This window comes from Alosa pseudoharengus, unplaced genomic scaffold (assembly GCF_046254945.1).
Source record: "Alosa pseudoharengus isolate Yale_2024_CS ecotype anadromous, Long Island Sound unplaced genomic scaffold, YU_APseudo_1.1 YU_APseudo_1.1_scf_4, whole genome shotgun sequence".
Lineage (NCBI taxonomy): Eukaryota > Metazoa > Chordata > Actinopteri > Clupeiformes > Clupeidae > Alosa > Alosa pseudoharengus.
Genome location: NW_027468774.1, coordinates 11,139,195 through 11,159,688, shown reverse-complemented (window position 1 = coordinate 11,159,688; position 20,494 = coordinate 11,139,195). Strand labels below are relative to the sequence as shown.

General features: G+C 40.8%; 2 protein-coding genes across 6 annotated transcripts in view; one reads left to right on the top strand and one right to left on the bottom strand.

Moving 5' to 3' along the window:
* The window catches only part of stxbp4 (syntaxin binding protein 4), a 63,802-nt gene extending 56,219 nt beyond the window's left edge, over positions 1–7,583 (bottom strand). Inside the window, exons 1-5 of one of the 2 annotated variants that reach the window (XM_076264816.1) lie at positions 7,370–7,583; positions 3,502–3,575; positions 2,857–2,952; positions 2,494–2,563; positions 1,668–1,742 (exon numbers count right to left, since the gene is read on the bottom strand). In XM_076264816.1, coding sequence (XP_076120931.1) covers positions 1,668–1,742; positions 2,494–2,563; positions 2,857–2,952; positions 3,502–3,575; positions 7,370–7,428 — 374 coding nt within the window. In that variant the 5' untranslated portion in view covers positions 7,429–7,583. Of the gene's footprint in view, positions 1–1,667; positions 1,743–2,493; positions 2,564–2,856; positions 2,953–3,501; positions 3,576–7,228; positions 7,295–7,369 lie in introns of those variants that run through there. The other variant, XM_076264817.1, reaches the window with a different exon arrangement.
* Positions 7,584–8,282: 699 nt separating this feature from the next.
* Positions 8,283–20,329, top strand: cox11 (cytochrome c oxidase assembly homolog 11 (yeast)). 4 transcript variants are annotated; one of them, XM_076264814.1, is made up of 6 exons: positions 8,283–8,333; positions 12,063–12,137; positions 14,823–15,194; positions 16,943–17,098; positions 18,184–18,309; positions 19,557–20,329. In XM_076264814.1, exons 3-6 carry the CDS (start codon positions 14,829–14,831, stop codon positions 19,737–19,739), a joined length of 831 nt encoding a protein of 276 aa, XP_076120929.1. In that variant the 5' UTR covers positions 8,283–8,333; positions 12,063–12,137; positions 14,823–14,828; the 3' UTR covers positions 19,740–20,329. The 4 variants fall into 4 exon arrangements, with proteins under 4 accessions (XP_076120929.1, XP_076120927.1, XP_076120930.1 ...); XM_076264812.1 differs by having other exon boundaries at positions 14,775–15,194; XM_076264815.1 differs by having other exon boundaries at positions 8,305–8,328.
* Positions 20,330–20,494: the final 165 nt, after the last annotated feature.

Sequence of the window (20,494 nt, the reverse complement as noted above, 5' to 3'; positions counted from 1 at the left end):
GAGAGCTTCAGGATCACTGTGACAGACTGCTAGCCCTAATACGTCAACACACATCCATCTGAGAGGTTGGGAAACACACACAGACACGCGCGCGCACACACACACACACACACACACACACACACACACACACACACACACACACACACACACACACAAAGATGCAGATACTGTACACAGACACTTTTAGACAAACCAGTCTATACATACATGGTATAGTTACTCACACCAACACAAACACAGAGACACAGACACAGACACACACACACACACACACACACACACACACACACACACACACACACACACACACACACACGCACGCACACACACACACACACACACACACACACCCTATTACAAACAAACATGGTCACACACAGAGAGGAGAACATAACCGACAGCCAAATGTCCTCACACATTAATTCACCCTCTTCGGTCTAAATCTGTTTAGCCGGAGCGTTTTTGTGCTGAGCTTTTTTGTCAAACTCTCAATGATGTTACAATGTCAAATGCCACAATCTGGTTCTATCAGGTTCCAACCACCACAAAAGCAGCCAAACCAACCGACCAAACTGCCCTAATCGGAATCACTCTAGCAGGCTGGATATACAGTGCAATGCCCCAGGTCAGTCCAACCCACACCCACAACCCACATTATGGAATAATCTGGCAAAGACTAGAACACATAGCAATAGGTCTGGGTTAGAAATGGGTCGAGCCTAATTTACACTGTAAGATATTCATGGCCCGATCCATGGGATATGCCATACTGTATGGTTTGGTACCCCAGATGATCGCATGGTTAAGAAAGGCTTGAGACGAGATGAATTGACATGGTCATTTGGTTATTATGACAGGTGCTTCACCACCGCGGGTCCCAAACCTCCGTTTGCACCTTTCCAAGTCTCCTGTGAGGAACCCTGGCTATACCCTCGCTAATGGTCTTAGTGTATTAGAGCTATTCTTAGATTGATCAAAAACAATCAATGCACACTTCAGTGCCCCACGGCGCTCAGCCAGTAACAAGCTTAGGGAAACCCTGCAAGGCAGCTGACCGGAGCAGGAACTCAGGCCGGCAAAACCGAGAGCAAACTTCACACATGTGAAACCTGTTAATCTGTCCTTCTTTTGTACAGTATGCTTCTGTTCTAGTAGATAAGGACATCCTGTGTTGATGTCCACACACTGGAGAGTGAGGAGGAGTGCCATTAAATCAGAATTATCACAGAGCTACAGTGTAAAACCCAACAGCAAAGTTCCCTTATGGATAATAAAGACATTCACAACTGAATCTCTAACTTGAAGTGGTAACATAACGTGTGGAGGGTCTATCTATCTATCTATCTGTCTATCTATCTATCTATCTATCTATCTATCTATCTATCTATCAATCTATCTATCTATCTAACTATCTATCTATCAAAACAACGTAAGCAAACAAGAGCATTTTGTGAGCATGTGACCTACACTTCTTGTTCTCCTCCATATCCTTTACTTATGAATTTGATATCTGATACACCAGCTGGCAAACCCAAGACACCTGATTGGCTGACTATACCTGGATGTCTTGAGAGACTAGTATGTGGTTAGAGGTCATTTCATATTCATTTCACATGTGACACACAGCATGTCTCAGACCTAGAGCCCAGAGCCTGTATACACACCTGGACTCATCGTCTCTGGCGACCAGCAGAGACACGTGGTTGGAGGCAGAAGCCGCACGGATGATCTCTACTGCCCTGGAGGAGGAAGAAGGAAGGCGGCAGACAATCCCGAGCAAATGGGAAAAGCATTTCATCACTGAATTATGCCAGTATACACACACTCATGCACACACACACACATACGCACACTGATAGGCTATTATTGTCATTCAGCATACTGTATGTGGACAAGGCATGTGGAACTTGAACATGGAAATGACAAAATGACAAAAGCAGAATAATGAAAATGGAAATTGAGCTGGAAAAAAGCGTCTAACTAACAAAGATAACAGCAATACAATATTGACCAAACACAAGAGAGCCAAATTCCCTAAAAACAGCTTACATAAGCGGAGAGAGCTTAGTGCAGGCGTAAAAGCATAAAAGCATAAGTCTGAGTGGAAATATGATGAAAACAGATGGGTCTTAAAGCTGTTTTTAAAAGATGGTCAGCAAGTGGGATAATCTCACGTGGGGACCACAGTATATCCATGTCATAGCTTTAAAGATGGTCACGGACTCAGGTACCCTGACCATACGCTTAGCACGACCACCCTGTGACCATACTACGACCATCCTGCAAGTGTGACCATAATACGACCATCCTGGGGTTGTCTTATTAAAGCTCTAATTTTATTGGTTAATTTTGCACCTGTGCAGCTCACCTGTACAGTTCACCCGTGAAGTTCACCTAAAGTGTGGCATTTGGTATGGTAGCTAGCTGTGATGATAGCTAAAACAGTGAACTACAGGCTACACACTCTTGTCAGAACAGAAGCAAACTTACCTCTCATTAGTGACTCCAGACAAGTTTATGTTATTGACGTCCAAAATGAGATCCCCTGATCGCAACCGCCCTGTAGACAGTCAGATTCTGTTCTTAATATAGGTCATAGCAAGACAATTACAAAAAAGATGCAATTGTTTCCATTTGTGGGGAATGTTTTATCACTTGTTTGGTGGCTTGTTTGTCTGTGCTCATGTCTGTTTGAGGACTTGTTTGTTTGTTTGTTTGTTTTATTTGCTTAAGTATAGGTGTGTTTGTTTGTTTTATTTGCATAAGTATAGGTGTGTTTGTTTGTTTTATTTGCATAAGTATAGGTGTGTTTGTTTATTTGTTTGTTTGTTTTTTGTGTTTACGCTCGCTCACCATCCTGAGCAGCCACTCCTCCAGGCAGCACTCTCTTGATGAAGATGCCAAACTCCTCACCAGTCTCTGGCCTGCAGCCACCAGTGATCTTCACACCTGAGGAAAAACACCTTATGTCAGAGCTGACACAGCCAGAGAGGAGAGGAGAGGAGAGAGGAGGAGAGATGAGGAGAGGAGAGGAGAGGTAGAGAACAGAGGAGAGGAGATTGGAGAAGAGGAGAGGAAAAAAGGAGATGAGAGGAAAGGCCAGGAGAAGAGAGCAGAGGAGAGGAGAGAAGAAGAGAGCAGATGAGATGAGAGAAGATGAGAGGAGAGGAGGAGAGAAGGGAGGAGAAGAGAGGAGATGAGAGGATAGGAGAGGAGGAGAGAAGGGAGGAGAGGAGAGGAGAGAACATAAGAGCAACACACTAGCCACTGGGGTTATTTTATTACATTAGATTGCAGTAATTTAGAAAATAATAAATCAAATATAAAGGTTGTTATTAATGCTGTTTAATGTTTATTTTTTCATGTAATATCATCATGTTACATGTTTATATGTTTTTTTAGGCATGCAGGCCAAAGCACCTTCAAGTATAGTATTCCAGTAATCCTACGACTTTCCTTTAGAGTCAGTCTATGTATGAGTGTGTGAGTTTCTCTCACCCAGGCCCCGTCTGCAGTCGGTGAAGTCCAGTCTCTGCACAGCGCGGTTGATCCCGTGAGGGCCCATGATGGTCCTGAAACAGGAACAACGAGACACTTTCAGCAACACAGACGGTAGAGGCATTAATGGGCCCACACATAGCACTGAGGCAGTGACGGTCCAGTAATTACACAAGCAATGCGAGAGATAGAGATATACAGTAGAAACAGTCCATATCTCAGGTAAAACTCAACAATGGTCCCAGTGTTTGTCGGTAGTCCTGCCGCAGCCCCATAGGCTGTTGCAATGCAGAGACAGCCAAAGTGACAGTCACACTCCTGGCATGAGGGAAGCCTATTACATGAACCTCCCTGAAGGGAGCAAGATTAGTGACGCACTGCCATTTGAACCATTAGGCACCGGGGCGTTTCATTGGAAGCCAAATCCCAGTTCAGGGGACCAGTTAACAAGCGTCGCCACAGGCAGCAGGGCAGATTAATGGACTTGGCTGGAGGGATCCTACAGAGCTGATCTTACACAAGAAGACCGAACTGGCCCAGAGAAGTAGCCAACAGGCAAGACTGGACTCTCACTCTCGCTGAGTTACACTGGCATCACCTAGATGCACTGGTAAGGACTGCAGTACACTACAGCTGTTTTGAGTGTGTGTGTGTTGGCTTTAGGGTTGCAAAAGGCCGGAAAATTTCCGGAAACTTACCGGAAACTTTCCATGGGAAGTTAAGCTGGGGAATTTTGGGAATATTCCAATTCGGAAACTTTCATGGAATTAAAGGAAATTATGTAAATTAATGGGAATTTTCGGTAATTCATACTGTTTCATATACAAACATTTTGTTTCGTAATAAGCAATATGATTTGTTTGTTCGTATTTTTGCTTAGCTTAGCATACAAAGCTAGCTACCATGCTAGCGGGAATCCCTTTCTCTGCCTATGGTTTACTAGCGTGCTAAGCTAGCAACACTGAAACCACTCAACAACAAAATCCGATTGGTTGGAACATTAACTGACTATCAGTTTGTTCAGTTAGAATTCCAGAAAATGGTAAAAAAAAATAAAAAAAATATAATGACACAACATACCACCCCAACCAAACCTTATAGATTATTTAAGTTATATATAAATTGTCAAGCTTAATCAGACAGATTAATCGTCCCATTACAGTTTATGCAAAATGACGTACACCCATTTGAATGAGGACAAAAGTGACGAGAAGCCAATAACTGGGCAACTCTGTTTGCAAACTTTCCCCAGTTTCACACCAGTTATTCCCACATGAGATGACATTTGCACATGAACACACCATAGGTTTCCTTTATGTCTAGTAGCCTATGCTGATTGCTGTGTGCATGGGATTGACGTATGTGCAGGGTAGAAATTTGACTGAAATTGCATTAAATCAGGTTGTTTTAACTAATATTATGCTGCAAGATGGGGTTTTGTCCACTAAATTTAAGTTCCCTGTTATAGACTAACTAGCCATATTAAAAATTCCCAGTTTATTCCCATTATTTCCCGTTTATTCCCGTTAATTTCCATATATTCCCGTTAATTCCCATGGAAAGTTTCCAACTTTGAAAATTCCCGGAATTTTGCAACCCTAGTTGGCTTGGACTGAAAGTTCACAGACTATCAAACAGCTTTAGTGAAATAGTTAGACGTTAAGTATGCAATCTATTTAAATCTATATTTTCTGGCACCAATCACTTCGATGTCTTGCTAATGGCATGAATGTGCAGACTATTATATTATACTCCGCTTGTGCGTCGTGACTAACACGGCCCTTAGCTGTTCTAAAATCAGTGGAACCTATGCCCTCTCAGGGCTTAACTGTAAGTCACTTTGGATAAAAGCATCTGCTAAATAAATAAATGTAAATGTAGTAATAGCAAACGCATTTCCTTGCACAAATAGCTACTCAAAGCGCTTTACACAAAGACAGTAGACCAGCGGTCTCAAAGGGCCACTTTCCGGGGCGGGGGGGGCAGTGCAATAGGAGGCATGAGGAAATAGCTAGGTTGGTTCCCTTGTGGTAAGCTCATTTGATTGGTTTGGTTGGCTGACCTACAGCAGCATGAACTGACACAACTGACACAACATACCTGACAGTATGTAACTCCAGTCCCAAAGTTAGTTGAGTCAGACAGTAAACTGTTGAGCATTCTTAAACAGGCGAACGGAAAAGACAGAACACGAGTCGAATTAGGCGACAAATATAAGTCAACCAAGGGGCCATAAGAAACTGTGTTCTGAGCCGCATTTGGCCCGCATGTGGGTCGGGCGTTTGAGACCACTGCAGTAGACAGTGCAGCAGACAAAGAAAACATAAACAATCAACAAGTCCATGGGTGATGGTGACATAAGCACTCACAGTGATGAATGTCTTCGGCATAGCCCCACTGCTGACAGCACAGACACATATACACACACACACACACACACACACACACACACACACACACACACATACACACACACACAAACATCCATCCATCCAGATTACAGCATTTCTCCGGATGAATAACAAAATTAACAGAACAGAATTGACATAGTCTTTTGAGGCCACTAAACCATTCCCTGATGGTATTGTGAAAGTTTACACTCAATCAAATGACTAATGTCATAATTGTTTCGTAAATATTCATTTGAATGAATGTGCCAAGGCATTAGCCATTAGTTGAAAAGTCTGAATAATCACTGTTTTGATGTGCCCAAGTGACAGGACAGTGTTTGGGTAGAACAGCTCATTTAGAAAATCTGATTGGATAAATCTGCCAGAGCTACTCATAAAAAATCCAATAATCTCCTGTATGTGATTGTGTTCACCTCAGTTGTGGGGTGAGGTGCATTCACCCCAGAGTTAGGTGAGGTGTGTGTAGACCGTGGTGGTGAGGTGAGGTAAGGGATCATGTGGCTCGCAGAGAGTGTAGCAGAAGCTCAGGCCACAAGCTCAACTCCTCGGAAGATTCTGACCCTATTTGGCAGACCTCCTTTCCAAAGATCAGTCCACTCATACACAGAAAGTCGAACGCACTATAACACCCACTGTATACGAGAGAAATAGAACAACAGATAAAGAAAGAAGTTGAGAAATAGACAGAGAGAGAGAGAGAGAGAGAGAGAGAGGCTACTTTCATTTAAATCATCATAATTTTCTGACCAGTCATTTAATGTTTTCTTACATCTTATATTTTACTGTGTGTTCTCCTTCCATCTTATATTTTATCTCGTTGACATGTTGATAAAATAAATACATTTGTTAACAGAAACACACATAATGTCTTTGTAGGACTCCCCATTCAGGAAATGCCTCCAGGTGCATAAGTAATAAACATGCCCTGAAATGATTTGTTTGTGTGTAGAGGCATCGTTCCTGAGCAGACTGACTTTTTCCACTGAATACAACACTGGTGTAATGACCAAACTGCATTACTCTAATTACTAATACCGCCTAATCTGTTTTATTGTACCCACTCCACATCATGATAATATGTAGGCTATGACCTGTATTTAAAAAAGACAATTCCATTCACAAACATTCATCTGAATGATCATTTCCTCATGTTTTAATCTGACAAAGACCCCCAAAATAGGTTACACAGCACTGCAAATATTTTCCTAAACTGCTGTCTTCAGGCATCCTCCCCAAAAGTGACATCCAGTGAAGGTCAAAAACTTCACCAGAGGCACAAGAATTCCTTTATTTCACCCTAAAACGTAGTTATTTACCTTGAGTAGCAGGAATTTCAAGCAACCTTTCCTCATACATAGGCACATGCAGAAAGAAAGACGTTAGACAGTAAAAAAGAGTGTAGCAGACAGGTGCAGCCGCAGGAGGACTGTTTACAGTAGAAACAGAGAGACACGTACCAGTACAGCAGGGATAAGCCATCAAAATGCTCCGCTTCCGACTGGGGCAGCAATGACATGGCTGACGCATAAAATGATGAAGTATTAATACCACGGCAGCGTCATTGGTCTGCGAGATATGATAAACGGTTCACTTCAGGTCGCTCAGCCTGGCCGCGGAGACTCAGGGCTACCCAGACAGTGTCAGATAAACACACTCCTACCTTTCTGCTTAATCTTCGCTGATACCCCACAGTCATGTGACCACCTTACCTCTAGCTCAAGCTGACGGAGCGAAGCACGCTCTACCACGGTACAGTTGGCGCGCCTTCATAGAACGCCCCCATATGCAGTATGTAGTCTATTGTAAACTCAGGTAATGAGCGTCGAGTAAACAAAGAACTCAAACTTTTAAACTAGCCTAGTTATCTCTCGGTAAGGATGAAAGGTCACAAAAAGTCTTGAAACTACAATGTTAGAATGTTTTACAGGGTTTAGAGCTGTTTAACTTCATTAATTATGCCCTATGTTTAATTGATTCACTCATTTTAATACAAAGACACCTGCCACAGATTATAGCCTACAGTAGGGAATCTGTAGCCTAAGATTTTTGTTGACACTCAGCATTCTTCCATTCAACATTCAAGACAAAACGTTGTTGGAGAAAATAAATAAACTTCAATTAACCTGCCTATCTATTCGCAAATCATGAGACATTCCAGCAGAACTGCAAGATTTTGTTTACGTTATCGAAAAAAATGCCTGATTGAATAAAATCTCACTATGTGTATCCGTTACATTTAAACATTATGCGAAATATATCATACAATAATTACTGTAATATTAATTGTTAATATAGACAGACATACAATAAATCGTCATCTTAGGAACCAGTATGACTATTCACCATTTCCGCCGGATGATATACGGCGACGGACCGGTCACTGCCGTGTTTTGTAAGGTTTACAGAAGGGTGTTGGGTAAGGTAAGTCAGTTAACATAATTTTAGTACATGCAACGTTTTAATAATGTAGTGTCAAAGTACATATGTCCTAACTTACTACAAAGGTCGCTAGATAAAGTTATCTGGTAGGGTTTTATTCACTGAGCCGGCGAGTATGTTGTTAAGTGTAAGATAACAGTACAAACAGACAGACCTCCCTCCCTCCTCCTTCCTAACGTTAGTTAGTTAGCCAGGGACTTTTGCTAAGTTGACTAACTTCATTGCAACAAATTGGCTCGCCCCAAAGCAGGTTCTAAGTTATTGAAAATGGTGTGTTTGTGATCTGTTGATTTGCTTATGACAATGCTGCTTGCTGTGACCGTCTGATACTCGTTCTCTCAGTGCGGTAATATTAGATTCAGATTGGATATTCAGCAGACATTCGGCTGAGTTGATTTTACTGTTACAAACGTACGTTGTTAGTTGTGTGTGGCGCATGAGATTTTAGGCTCCAATTCCGTTTACAGAGCTATTCATGTCACAGCCCACATTTTGTTACAGTTTTTCTCAGTCGCTTTGGTGCTTTTCTCACATCACTATTAACATTTGCACAGCAGTTAGTGCATTTCTCAAAACAATTAGTGCAAACTGCAAAACCTAGTGGATGACCTGCAAAAGCACGTCACTTGCTCAAAATGGATAGTCAATTCCTCAAAAGCAGGTATTCATGTCAATGAAACTGTCAGTGTCAATGAGAAGTCTTGACACCATCGTTTATGAACAAGATAGTCAAATGGCTTTGTCATGTTTTCATTATGACAGTTTATTTCTCAGTGTTTTCCAATCCAAAAAAAACTCGGTGACACTACCTGAAAATGCTCAAGACAGCACTATACAGTACTTGTACAGCCATTTGAAAACTACAGTAAAGTTACACATTGCTGTAGTTAGGGGAGTAAGTGAGTACAAGACACTGAATACGTACATTTTTACTGTATGCTCTGTGCAATTCTACAGCATTGTGACAGAATTTGATAACTAGTTCAAAAATGTTCTATGTAATGACTCAAGCAATGAAATGAAGACTATAAGTTTTATTGGGAACGACTATTCAGTATAGTTCCTTTTGAGTGACATGACCTAAGCAAATAATAATGTTAAAATACAGCAGAGAATTGTATGGAAGCAACTGATGCATGTCCAAAAGCATTTGCAATTTGTTCAGAGGAAGGAGAAATTGCTACTATGATGTGCACAAATGACTAAATGTTGTGGAGGTTGAACTAATAGTTATGAGAATTTTCATTCTGATCTGAGAAAAGCACCAAAGCGACTGAGAAAAACTGTAAAAGAAGACTTAATTTGGTGTAATAACACGCTAATGCAAAACAGTAGAAACACGCTGCAAACGTTATAAAGAATCTATTGCTATGGACTACCTTTTACAGCAGTTGTTTTTTCACAATAAAAGTCCGACATCCCTATAACATCCCTACAACAATTGACATCATTTTCCCGTGCCAATATTTCAGGCTGTCGTGCACTTGTGGCCAAATAAATCACACCATTCTAACCCTTTTCCGGAGCTCTTCGTATCACAACTCATATTTTTTTGGAAATAAGACTTCATTTAGTGCAGTGTTTCTCAAACTTTTTTTCTGGGGACCCACTTTTTAAAAATGACAGACTATCGCGACCCAACTCGTGACTGTGGTAGTTAACAAACTAGATCAGTGGTTCTCAAACTTTTTCTTTCATTCCCCACTTTGATCAAGGGGGCATTCTCGAGCCCCACCTGTCCCTCATCGCTCTAAGAAAGTGGTAGGTCAAGCTTAAAATTGTCAAATTTATTGAAATAATGACAAGTTCTAAATATATCCTCTTCAACAGAGTTAAAATCAGCTGGTGCTGCAGATATAATAATAAATAAATACATAACACACATATTTCTGTTTTCCAGCAACATATTAGGAAGCATAGGCCATTTTACAGCATTGTACAATTGTGTAGCGTCGGTGGATGTACATGTCTAACGTTGAATGAGTGTCTCCCAGAATGCAGTGCGAGTGAATGCTATAAGGTGTAATGTCGATTATAATAGTTGTAGTTGCGTGTACCATGTTGTGTATTTGTTAGCGTGTTAGTCTCTTTAGTTGTACCTCATGTGTTTATCCTCGTGTTGATGTGTGTGGTAAACCCTTATTGTGTGTTACATGTGCGGCTGAGACTACCCCTGTGTTGCCCTATGTAGTTATCCGTATGAGTCCTAGTATGTCTGATTGTGTCTGAGTCTTCCTGTTCTAATAAATGGCCATCCTGGCCAAAGGTGAATCTTGTCTGAGGATGAGATCGCTGCAATATATTCAATGAAATACCAACATGCTGCATTAAATGGATCCATAATCCAGTCAAACTGAGCACTGCTGGTTGGGAAATATTTTTAAAATATACTTTGCAGGGATGTGATGTAGGCCTACTGTTAAATACATGGGATCACAAGAATGCCTCCCAATCAGACGTTTCAGCGATTTCGCTCAGAAATCTCAAAGGCATAATACTGTCGCGATCGAGGCGCCTGTCCCATACTCAAGTTTTTTTGGTGAATGCAGTAATCTTATTTGCTAGGTGAGGTAGGTGCTTGTCTTTGCCTTGTAACTGGACATTTAACTCAAATGTATCGCTAAGATATATCAAATATATAGCTAAGATAGGCCAGCTTCGTCAAGAAATGTTCATTAGTGAATGTGCTTGCAGATTCAAACATGCACTCTTCCTCCAAGAAGAGGCGACTCGGAGCTCAAACACGCGCGACAGCACTTTACCTCGGGAAAGCCACCTTGCCTCGCTGTGAAACAGTTAGGGTTGCAAAAGGCCGGAAAATTTCCGGTAAATTTCCGGAAACTTACTGGAAACTTTCCATGGGAAGTTAAGCTGGGGAATTTTGGGAATATTCCAATTCGGAAACTTTCATGGAATTAAAGGAAATTATGAAAATGAATGGGAATTTTCGGTAATTCATACTGTTTCATATACAAACATTAACATTTTGTTTCGTAATAAGCAATATGATTTGTTTGTTCGTATTTTCGCTTAGCTTAGCATACAAAGCTAGCTACCATGCTAGCGGGAATCCCATTCTCTGCCTATGGTTTACTAGCGTGCTAAGCTAGCAACACTGAAACCACTCAACAACAAAATCCGATTGGTTGGAACATTAACTGACTATCAGTTTGTTCAGTTAGAATTCCAGAAAATGGCTCCATTTTTAGCCTAACGCTACATGAGTAGCCTACATTTATGTTTACATTTATTCATTTAGCCAACCTATCCAAAGCGACTTACAGCAAGATAATAACATTCAAGCTATAGTTCAGAGGAGACCTTAGCTAGGAATAACTACTGCATCTGTCAATACTATTACTAGAGGATAGGAGTGTCTACATTATAAGTACTAACTGTTAGTCAAAGTGTGGTAGAAGATGGAGGTAGAGTAGGGAAGAGCATGTTAAGTGCGCAGAAATAAAACATAATAAAAAGTAGCATTGTATTCAATGTGCAAACTGGCGTCAGTGATGTCTTTCAAATTAAGTTAAACCTTTTAATTTTAAATTAATTAAATTAAGCTACTATGGGCAGTGTGTGTTGCTCATCTTAATCATTTATTTCTGTTGACAGCGCACTTTTGATTAGGTTTGTTGTGTCTGTTAGTGAGGCCTCTTATATATTGCCTACACTGGGTGGCATTAACTGGGTGTTTTTTTCCTTCTCCAGATTGCAACTTCATTGAGACTTCAAATTTTTATTTTCTTTTGAATGTAACCAGCAAAAGACACTTAACCATTCTTGGTGAGTTTGGATACATTTGGCTTTTGATTTAACATGTCTGTGTGAGAAGTAACGGGTGAACCTGACATTGGCATGGCCATGAACTGCAAAATTCCACATGTTTTGTGAAGCGACCAATTCAAGTCAAGTTTATTTATGTGGTGCATTTTATACACAGGTCATTCAATGTGCTTTTACATAAACACAAACAAACAGAAATGGACAAAAGCATAGAAGGTTCATTCCGTGTGAAATCACCCAATTTCAGCGCAATTTGGCAGGTGACCCCCCTCACAGGTGTTTGTAGACCAAATCCATGCATAGATCTTAAATAGTATATCTGTATAACTAATCGTTGCAAAACTACAGCCCTTTGAAACTTCAAGTCATTTTAAGCATTGTGGTGAACAATCCTTTTTGTTCAACTTCCAGCATTATTGGCTCTTTTGGTATTTCACACACATTAGTGAAACTATGTGATTAGAAGTACATTTTCCTGTTGAATTAAAAAATCCAATCGGATCAGACGTATCTTGTATACTTTCCCCTCTGCAAAGCTCTGAAAATGGCTATAAATTCATAATGTGAAAAGACATCATCACCTTTGAGGGCTTCTCATTCAAAAAGTATGTGACACAAATTCATCAGATTTTTTTCCTACACATATATGTATTATAAGGTCCTGTCCATGCATTAACTTTGGTTGTTATCATTTTCATATTTTCAGAGCATTTTTTTAAAATTGGGCTTGATTTTCAAAAAGCCTGTTTTCATCTTCTCATTTCACCACGTGGACAGTTAACAGGATTTTTTTTAATTTTACCATATATCATTCTGTATGTGAGGATCATCTGCCCAAAATTTGGGCTTGTTGCTGAGTTTCTTCATTGAGATAAGATTTTTTTTAAATATTGTCTATAAATCCACAAAATTTGTACTGGATCTGCAGTACCACTTTGCACCACATGTGGTGCTCTTTTAATACAATGGAAGTCAATGGAAGAGTAAGAGAGTCACTTGTTTGCTGCACATATCCAATCTAAACACACAGTTTATGATTCATAGTGGTCCAAATAATTATTGCAACATGAACAACATACTACTCATACATAAATCTTATTTAGAGAAAATAAACTGATCAAGTAAATTATACACACATAAGACTGACTGGTCATCATACATGCAGCAAGAGGATTTAGCATAATTACCATCTTTGTAATGAGTTTTCTACACCAGCTTCAACCTATCAGTGCCTATGTGAGCACTTTAATAATTTTTAGCCAGCTGGTTAGGCAAAGTCTATATTCATCGTCATATGCTTGGAATGCAGTCCTCTGTGATACATAGACAAAGAGCATCAAGATGGAGATCAGTGCTTTAACAAACAATGGGTTTCTAAAATTCAGTTCATCAAGGTATTTCACTTGATGAAGATGACCATGTGTGTTTCCATCACAAGTATTCATAACAAGGTTTGAGGACTCGTGGATCCAAGAGGCATTTGTAAAAAGATGATAAATCTTTAGTATTGATTTTTCTGCATCTGACAATGCACTGAATTTTAGAAACCCCTTTTTACTTGAACCATATGAACCATAAACTGTGTGTTTAGATTGGATATGTGCAGCAAACAAGTGACTCTCTTACTCTTCCATTGACTTCCATTGTATTAAAAGAGCACCACATGTGGTGCAAAGTGGTACTGCAGATAAAGTACAAATTCAGTGGATTTATAGACAATATTTGTAAAAAATCTTATCTCAATGAAGAAACTCAGCAACAAGCCGAAATTTTGGGCAGATGATCCTCACATACAGAATGATATATGGTAAAATTAAAAAAAATCCTGTTAACTGTCCACGTGGTGAAATGAGAAGATGAAAACAGGCTTTTTGAAAATGAAGCCCAATTTAATAAAAATGCTCTGACAATATGATAATGTTAACAACCAAAGCTAATGCATGGACATGACCTTATAATCCATACATGAGTGGGAAAAAAATCTGATGAATTTGTGTCACATACTTTTTGAATGACAAGCCCTCAAAGGTGGTGATGTTTTTTCACATAATGAATTTATAGCCATTTTCAGAGCTTTGCAGAGGGGAAATTACACAAGATACACCTGATTTGATTGGATTGTTTAATTCAACAGGAAAATGTACTTCTATTCACATAGTTTCACTAATGTGTGTGAAATACCAAAAGAGCCAATAATGTTGGAAGTTGAACAAAAAGGATTGTTCACCACGATGCTTAAAATGACTTGAAACTTCAAAGGGCTGTAGTTTTGGAACCATTAGTGATACAGATATACTATTTAAGATTTATGCATAGGTTTGGTCTACAAACACCCGTGATTTTTTTCTGATTTTTTGGGAGAGGGTGACCTGCCAGCCACTGGGTGATTTGACACGGAATGACCCAGAAGGGCAATAGTCAAGGAATAGTTTAAAAAGTAAAGAATAAAAAAGAAAACATTAAACACACAAGGTAATAGTACATACAAGCATAAAAGGGCAATAGTTAAAAAGTGTTTAAAAAGTAATAATTAAAAGACATAAAAAACAACATAGAATGATTATGCCATGACCAGTAGACATATTTATGCTGACATTTTACAAAAACATCCTATCCCATTCTCGTATCTAACTTTAGGTGAGTGTGTTTAAAGCCTTCCCATTGGCCGCTCTGTGTGATCCCCAGCCAGTCATGCTGCTGCCCCTGCTCCTGCGGGAGTGCTGTTCCAGGCACGGCCTGCAGGTGGCGACCAGTGTCCGTTCCTGCATCCGGACCCCAGGCTGGAGAGAGCTGCACTCGCTCCGGGGTCCCTCTCTCCTGCGCGGGCAGGGCTATGGGCTGATGGACTCGTTTACGGAAGCGTTCCTGCTGCGGCGGGCACCGTCGCGTCTGCACCTCCAGAGCCGGGGCGCCAAGGGCAGGAAGAACTACCGGCAGGCACAGGAGGAGGAGTGGAGGCAGCGGAACAAGACAGTGCTGACGTACATCGCCGCTGCTGGCGTGGGCATGATTGGCATGGCGTACGCCGCCGTGCCACTCTACCGACTCTACTGCCAGGTGAGGGACTCCAGTAGCCTGGTATTACTAGACTCATTCACTTTGTTTGACTTCCTGAAGAGGGTCTGGCATGGCTCCATTGGGAAAGAGAGATACAGGCAGGATACAGGTGGACAGGGCCAAGCTAGGCTAAGTCACATCCATACATGTTGGCATTGCCGGAGGAGAAGGAGGGATTACAGCTGACACCTGAGGTCAGGCTCCATGTCCTGGGTTGCATGATGCGTTTTCAGAGACTTTATAGAGGAGAAGACAAGGCACTTAAAGAATCCTACATAGAAATGTATGCCAACTGTTCATAACGCCAAGATGGCAGTCATCTACATAATCCCGCTCCTTATCCCTTTTGCCTTCTGTTTACTTCTCCCATCACCATGGAAATTGCCATGACGCGTGTTTGTGCATGCGCAGTGGGAAAGTTAACGTAAAGTTAAAATAGAAGCTTTACTAAAAAAAAATTACTCTTCACTTTCACCACAAATGTTCACACAACAGCTCAGGTTAGGTAGGTATCTCGGGTAGGGCTGCAACTAACGATTCTTTTCATAGTCGATTAATCTGCCGATTATTTTTTCAATTGATCAAATAGTTGTTTGATCGATAAAATGGCAGAAAATGGTGAAATATTTTTGCTCATTGTTTTCTGAGCCTTGTTTTGTCCCCACACCAAAGATCACTTAGTTTATCTTTAGTTCACTGTCAAATAATATATTTAATAATTAAAGCTGAAAATATTCAAGTTTAAGAAGCTACATCAGAAAATTATGATGTATTTTCCTTAAAAATAAGCCGCCTCAGGTGAGTTTTCTGCATCTTGTATGGTATCTGTCAACATCAGCCTCATGTGAGGTTGCTGACTGTTGTATCGTAAACATACTAATTTCCAACCATTGCGTTCGAAAATTCTAAAACAACAATGTTTTGTTAATACTTCAAAATAACATTTGATAAATGAACCTTATATTTTTCAGTAGCCATAGGTGTGTAGATTTGAACAAAATCTAGTTTGGTTCTTACCGGGGCTTTTACTGCCTGAAATATCCGATTTTGTTTACCACGCTCGGAGGTTAGTGCTGGGCTTGTGGGTGCCTATTCCCAACCTTTCTCACGGCACATCAACGGTTAGCCCGAGAATTCTCGTTGCAATTAAAAATTCCACTGGAGCTCCAAGCGGATTTGTACACGCAGCCTTACAAAACTGTTTACAGCTCTTCGAGTCACAGTAAAATGTAATTTTTTGTACATAGTTAATTTAGATACACTTATGGTGTGGGTCCTTGCGTTTCTTTAGGAATCCGCCGTCTTGGTTTGTATAGAAATGAATAGTAAGTGACACATACACATAAGAGGTTGGAAATACGGGACAGTTGGTAATATGTGACGTTCTGATAGAGGAGTTAACCTCAGGTCCACTTACCTGATGAGCAGTTATGTTCACCTGTGTTTCAGCAGGTGTGTTGAGCTGATCAGGTAAGATGGTTGGCCATTGGCTGTAGCTGATTGGGTCTGAGCAGGTTGTGTGTACTCGTGTGTTAGCAGGAGATACAGCATGTGAAATGTTACAGTATTGTACTGTTTTTACTGCTTCTTTATGGATATCAAATTGGCAGTTTTGTCCTTGTGCCCAGTTAGTGCCAGCTGTGAAATAAGAGTATTTTCTCATAGGCCTCCCCATGAACCTTGAACGCAATAGAAAGAATATAGTTGTCTAGATGCTCCTCCCTGATTGGTCGAGTTCTGACCTGCAGGCGTCAGGATTGGGTGGCACGGCAGTGGCGGGTCATGACACGGAGCAGGTGGCCACCATGACCCCCATAAAAGACCGGGTCATCAAGGTGACCTTCAACGCAGACACGCATGCCAGCATGCAGTGGAACTTCCGACCGCAACAGACAGAGATTTACGTGAGTATGCAGCTGCAGAGCTCAATCCCACTAAAACAAAATCTCTCTCACACACACACACTTTAAAACACAGCTGGACACACACATCCCTGATGTACTCCTGGGGCCATATTCACAAAGCATTTTATCTTACCACCAGGAGTACTCCTAAATCGCACTAAAAGATTTTAGCTAGGAGTTTTCTCTTAGAAGTTATTCACAAAGCCTTTCAGACCTATTCTTAGTAAGGAAAAAGGACAACTCCTAAACTAAGAGTGAGTCTTCGTTGCTATGGATGACGTCATTACTCATGCACAAGCTTGACTGAAGTGACCACCTTGATTGGCTGATGATTGTAACGCAGGAATGATTCCAAACACCTCCCTTATGATGATGAGTGACAGGTGACAGGTCTGAGAATGCGTGCGCTACACAAGTAGTGCAAAGGACGGATGATGAATAACTGAATAAAAAGGCCTAGCCTAAATGAATAAAGAGTAAGGCAAAACAAATAGCCGAGTAGCCTAATGAAACATAGGCCTACGGATTGATGCAGTATCTTTGCAACATTATTAAATTAATCTGTCTCCATATGCCTACGTTTGCAAAGAGAACAATTTACTTTGATTCACAATGAAACGTTACATTTCATTTACATGTTGACAATGAGTAGTTTTGTTTGTTGTTGGTGGCATTATTGCATCCCTTTTATGAATGCAAAATTGTTCCCTCGTGATTGGAAGCTCCTGTTGCCGCATAGGCTACGCATTTCAAAACATCGCAACGTGAAATGCCACAAAAAGCTGTTTGTGAATAGGTCTTAGTAAGTTAGTAGTCCTCTCGACTTCTTTTAAGCTGTCCCAGACTTAGGTGCTACTTTTAGGTCTAAAATGCTTCGTGAATTACTTTTAGTGAAAAAAATTAGGAGTCCTAAAGTTAGGAGTGACACGCCCATTATTTTTAGGAGCCTAAATTTGCCACTTAGGAGATACTTTTAGCTTAAAAATCTTTGTGAATACCCCCAGAACACTAGTCAAAGGTGTGTGTGTGTGTGTGTGTGTGTGTGTGTGTGTGTGTGTGTGTGTGTGTGATTACCCACAATGCAGGTGGTGCCTGGAGAGACAGCTCTGGCCTTCTACAAAGCGTTTAACCCCACAGATAAGCCCGTCATCGGAATCTCCACATACAATGTGGTGCCCTTCGACGCTGGACAATACTTCAACAAAATACAGGTACTGCACCTTAAAAAATGACTTCAGGACGATAGGTTATCGTCCTGTCTCATTTCCCTCTGTTGTCCGTTGTCTGTCTGTCACCTTGTTGTGTTTTGTTATGTTATGTGTTACACTCTATACAATGCTATACAATGCTATAAAGTGCTATAATCGGGGTGAATGGTTACGGTAGGACAATAGTAAATGCACTGTATATAAATCTAAATCTGAATGTAACAATATGTGTGTGTGTGTGTGTGTGTGTATATATGTGTGTGTAATATATATATATATATATATATATTGCTTTATTAAAAACAAAGTTGTGGGTTGGTCGCGGGCCAAAAAAAAAAAGACTTCAACAAAATACAGGTACTGCACTTCAACAAAATTACTTCAACAAAAAAGTACTGACCCTCAATAACACACAGTTTGAGTATCTCAATAAAGTATAGATACACTACTTTAATAAAACACAGGTACACAACTCCTGAGTCGATTACCGGTATGTACAAGTTCACAATTTCAATAACAAAATGAGTGAAGGAAGTCCACCACACCAGCATTTGTACTTGTAACGTTTTGGGCGTGAGCCTTCATCAGACATCAGCTACTTGAGTGGCGGACTTTCTTCACTCATTTTGTTATTTCCATTTCGTCCAGCACCCAACTTTAGAACTCGGATGTACGTGCTTTATTTTTACTCCCACAATCTCAATAGCACACAGGTACTGTACTTTAATAGAACACAGGTGCAGTTTGCCAATAAAATACAGGTATGCTGCTTCAGTACAATGCAGGTAACATACAGTATCTCAATAAAATAAGGTTTTACAGGAGCTGTACAGCTACAGCACCTGGACAAAATACAGGTTTCTCAGAATACCGTCCATATCTGGCCCTGATCTGAGGGATCCCAACTGAGTGTGTGTGTGTGTGTGTGTGTGTGTGTGTGTGTGTGTGTGTGTGTGTGTGTGTGTGTGTGTGTGTGTGTGTGTGTGTGTGTGTTGCTGGTGTGTGTGTGTGTTGTTGGTGTGTGTGTTGTTGGTGTGTGTGTGTGTTGTGTGTGTGTGTGTGTGTGTGTTGTTGGTGTGTGTGTGTGTGTTGTGTGGTGTGTTGTGTGTTGTGTGTGTGTGTGTTGTGTGTGTGTGTGTGTGTGTTGTTGGTGTGTGTGTGTGTGTTGTGTGGTGTGTTGTGTGTGTGTGTGTGTTGTGTGTGTGTGTGTGTGTGTGTGTTGTGTGTGTGTGTGTGTGTGTTTCCTACAGTGTTTCTGCTTTGAGGAGCAGAGATTGAACCCCAAAGAGGAGGTGGACATGCCCGTGTTTTTCTACATCGACCCGGAGTTCGATGAAGACCCCCGTATGGCGCGCGTCGACACCATCACACTCTCATACACCTTCTTCGAGGCGAAGGAGGGGCAGCAGTTACCACTGCCGGGGTACAGCTAAAGACTGCCGGGGTACAGCCCCCCCTTGTCAATCACAGATGTTTCATGCTGTATTTAATGGAAACAGGGGGAGGAGAGACATTGCTGTTAAAATTGAGACAGTGGTGCCGTGGTCCACACCCTGAAATTCTTGATGCAACCCTGCCCCCTGGTGGCCTCTTTGTGTAACACTCATGGTGTGCAGTTTGACTGAAAGCCCCATGTGACTGAAGAAGAAGCTCATAAGGGAAGTATAAAGTAATTACAGCTCAGTGCTGGTATCCCAAACCTTTTCGCTCTGATGGGGTTGACATTTACCCATCACAACTCATGGCTCTCTATAGTGACCTAGTCGTGAGAGAAAAACACCTCAATGACTGTGCAGATCAGATAGCTGCTGAGTCTGACTATATCTGTAATTATGTACAGAAGTAGAATTGTTAGTGTAAAGCTTCTTATATCGTTATTTGTAATTTACTGTTGACCCACTCACTGGTGGCAAATAAAAATTACCATTAAATTAAATAATCGGCTTGATGTGCAGGGTAGATATACAGCCATCTAATAATCATCTGGATGAATATCATAATAAATATATTCAAAATACCTGTCTCAGTTTTGAAGTATACCCTGTTATCTATATATGTATTTATTTTAGAATATATAGACAGCTGCCTTGTGCGATGGATGCATTGGTTTATCTCTGTTAGAGCACATAAAATAATGACGTCTTGTTGACCACTAGAGGTCAGCAGTCTATTTGAAAGCATCGAACTT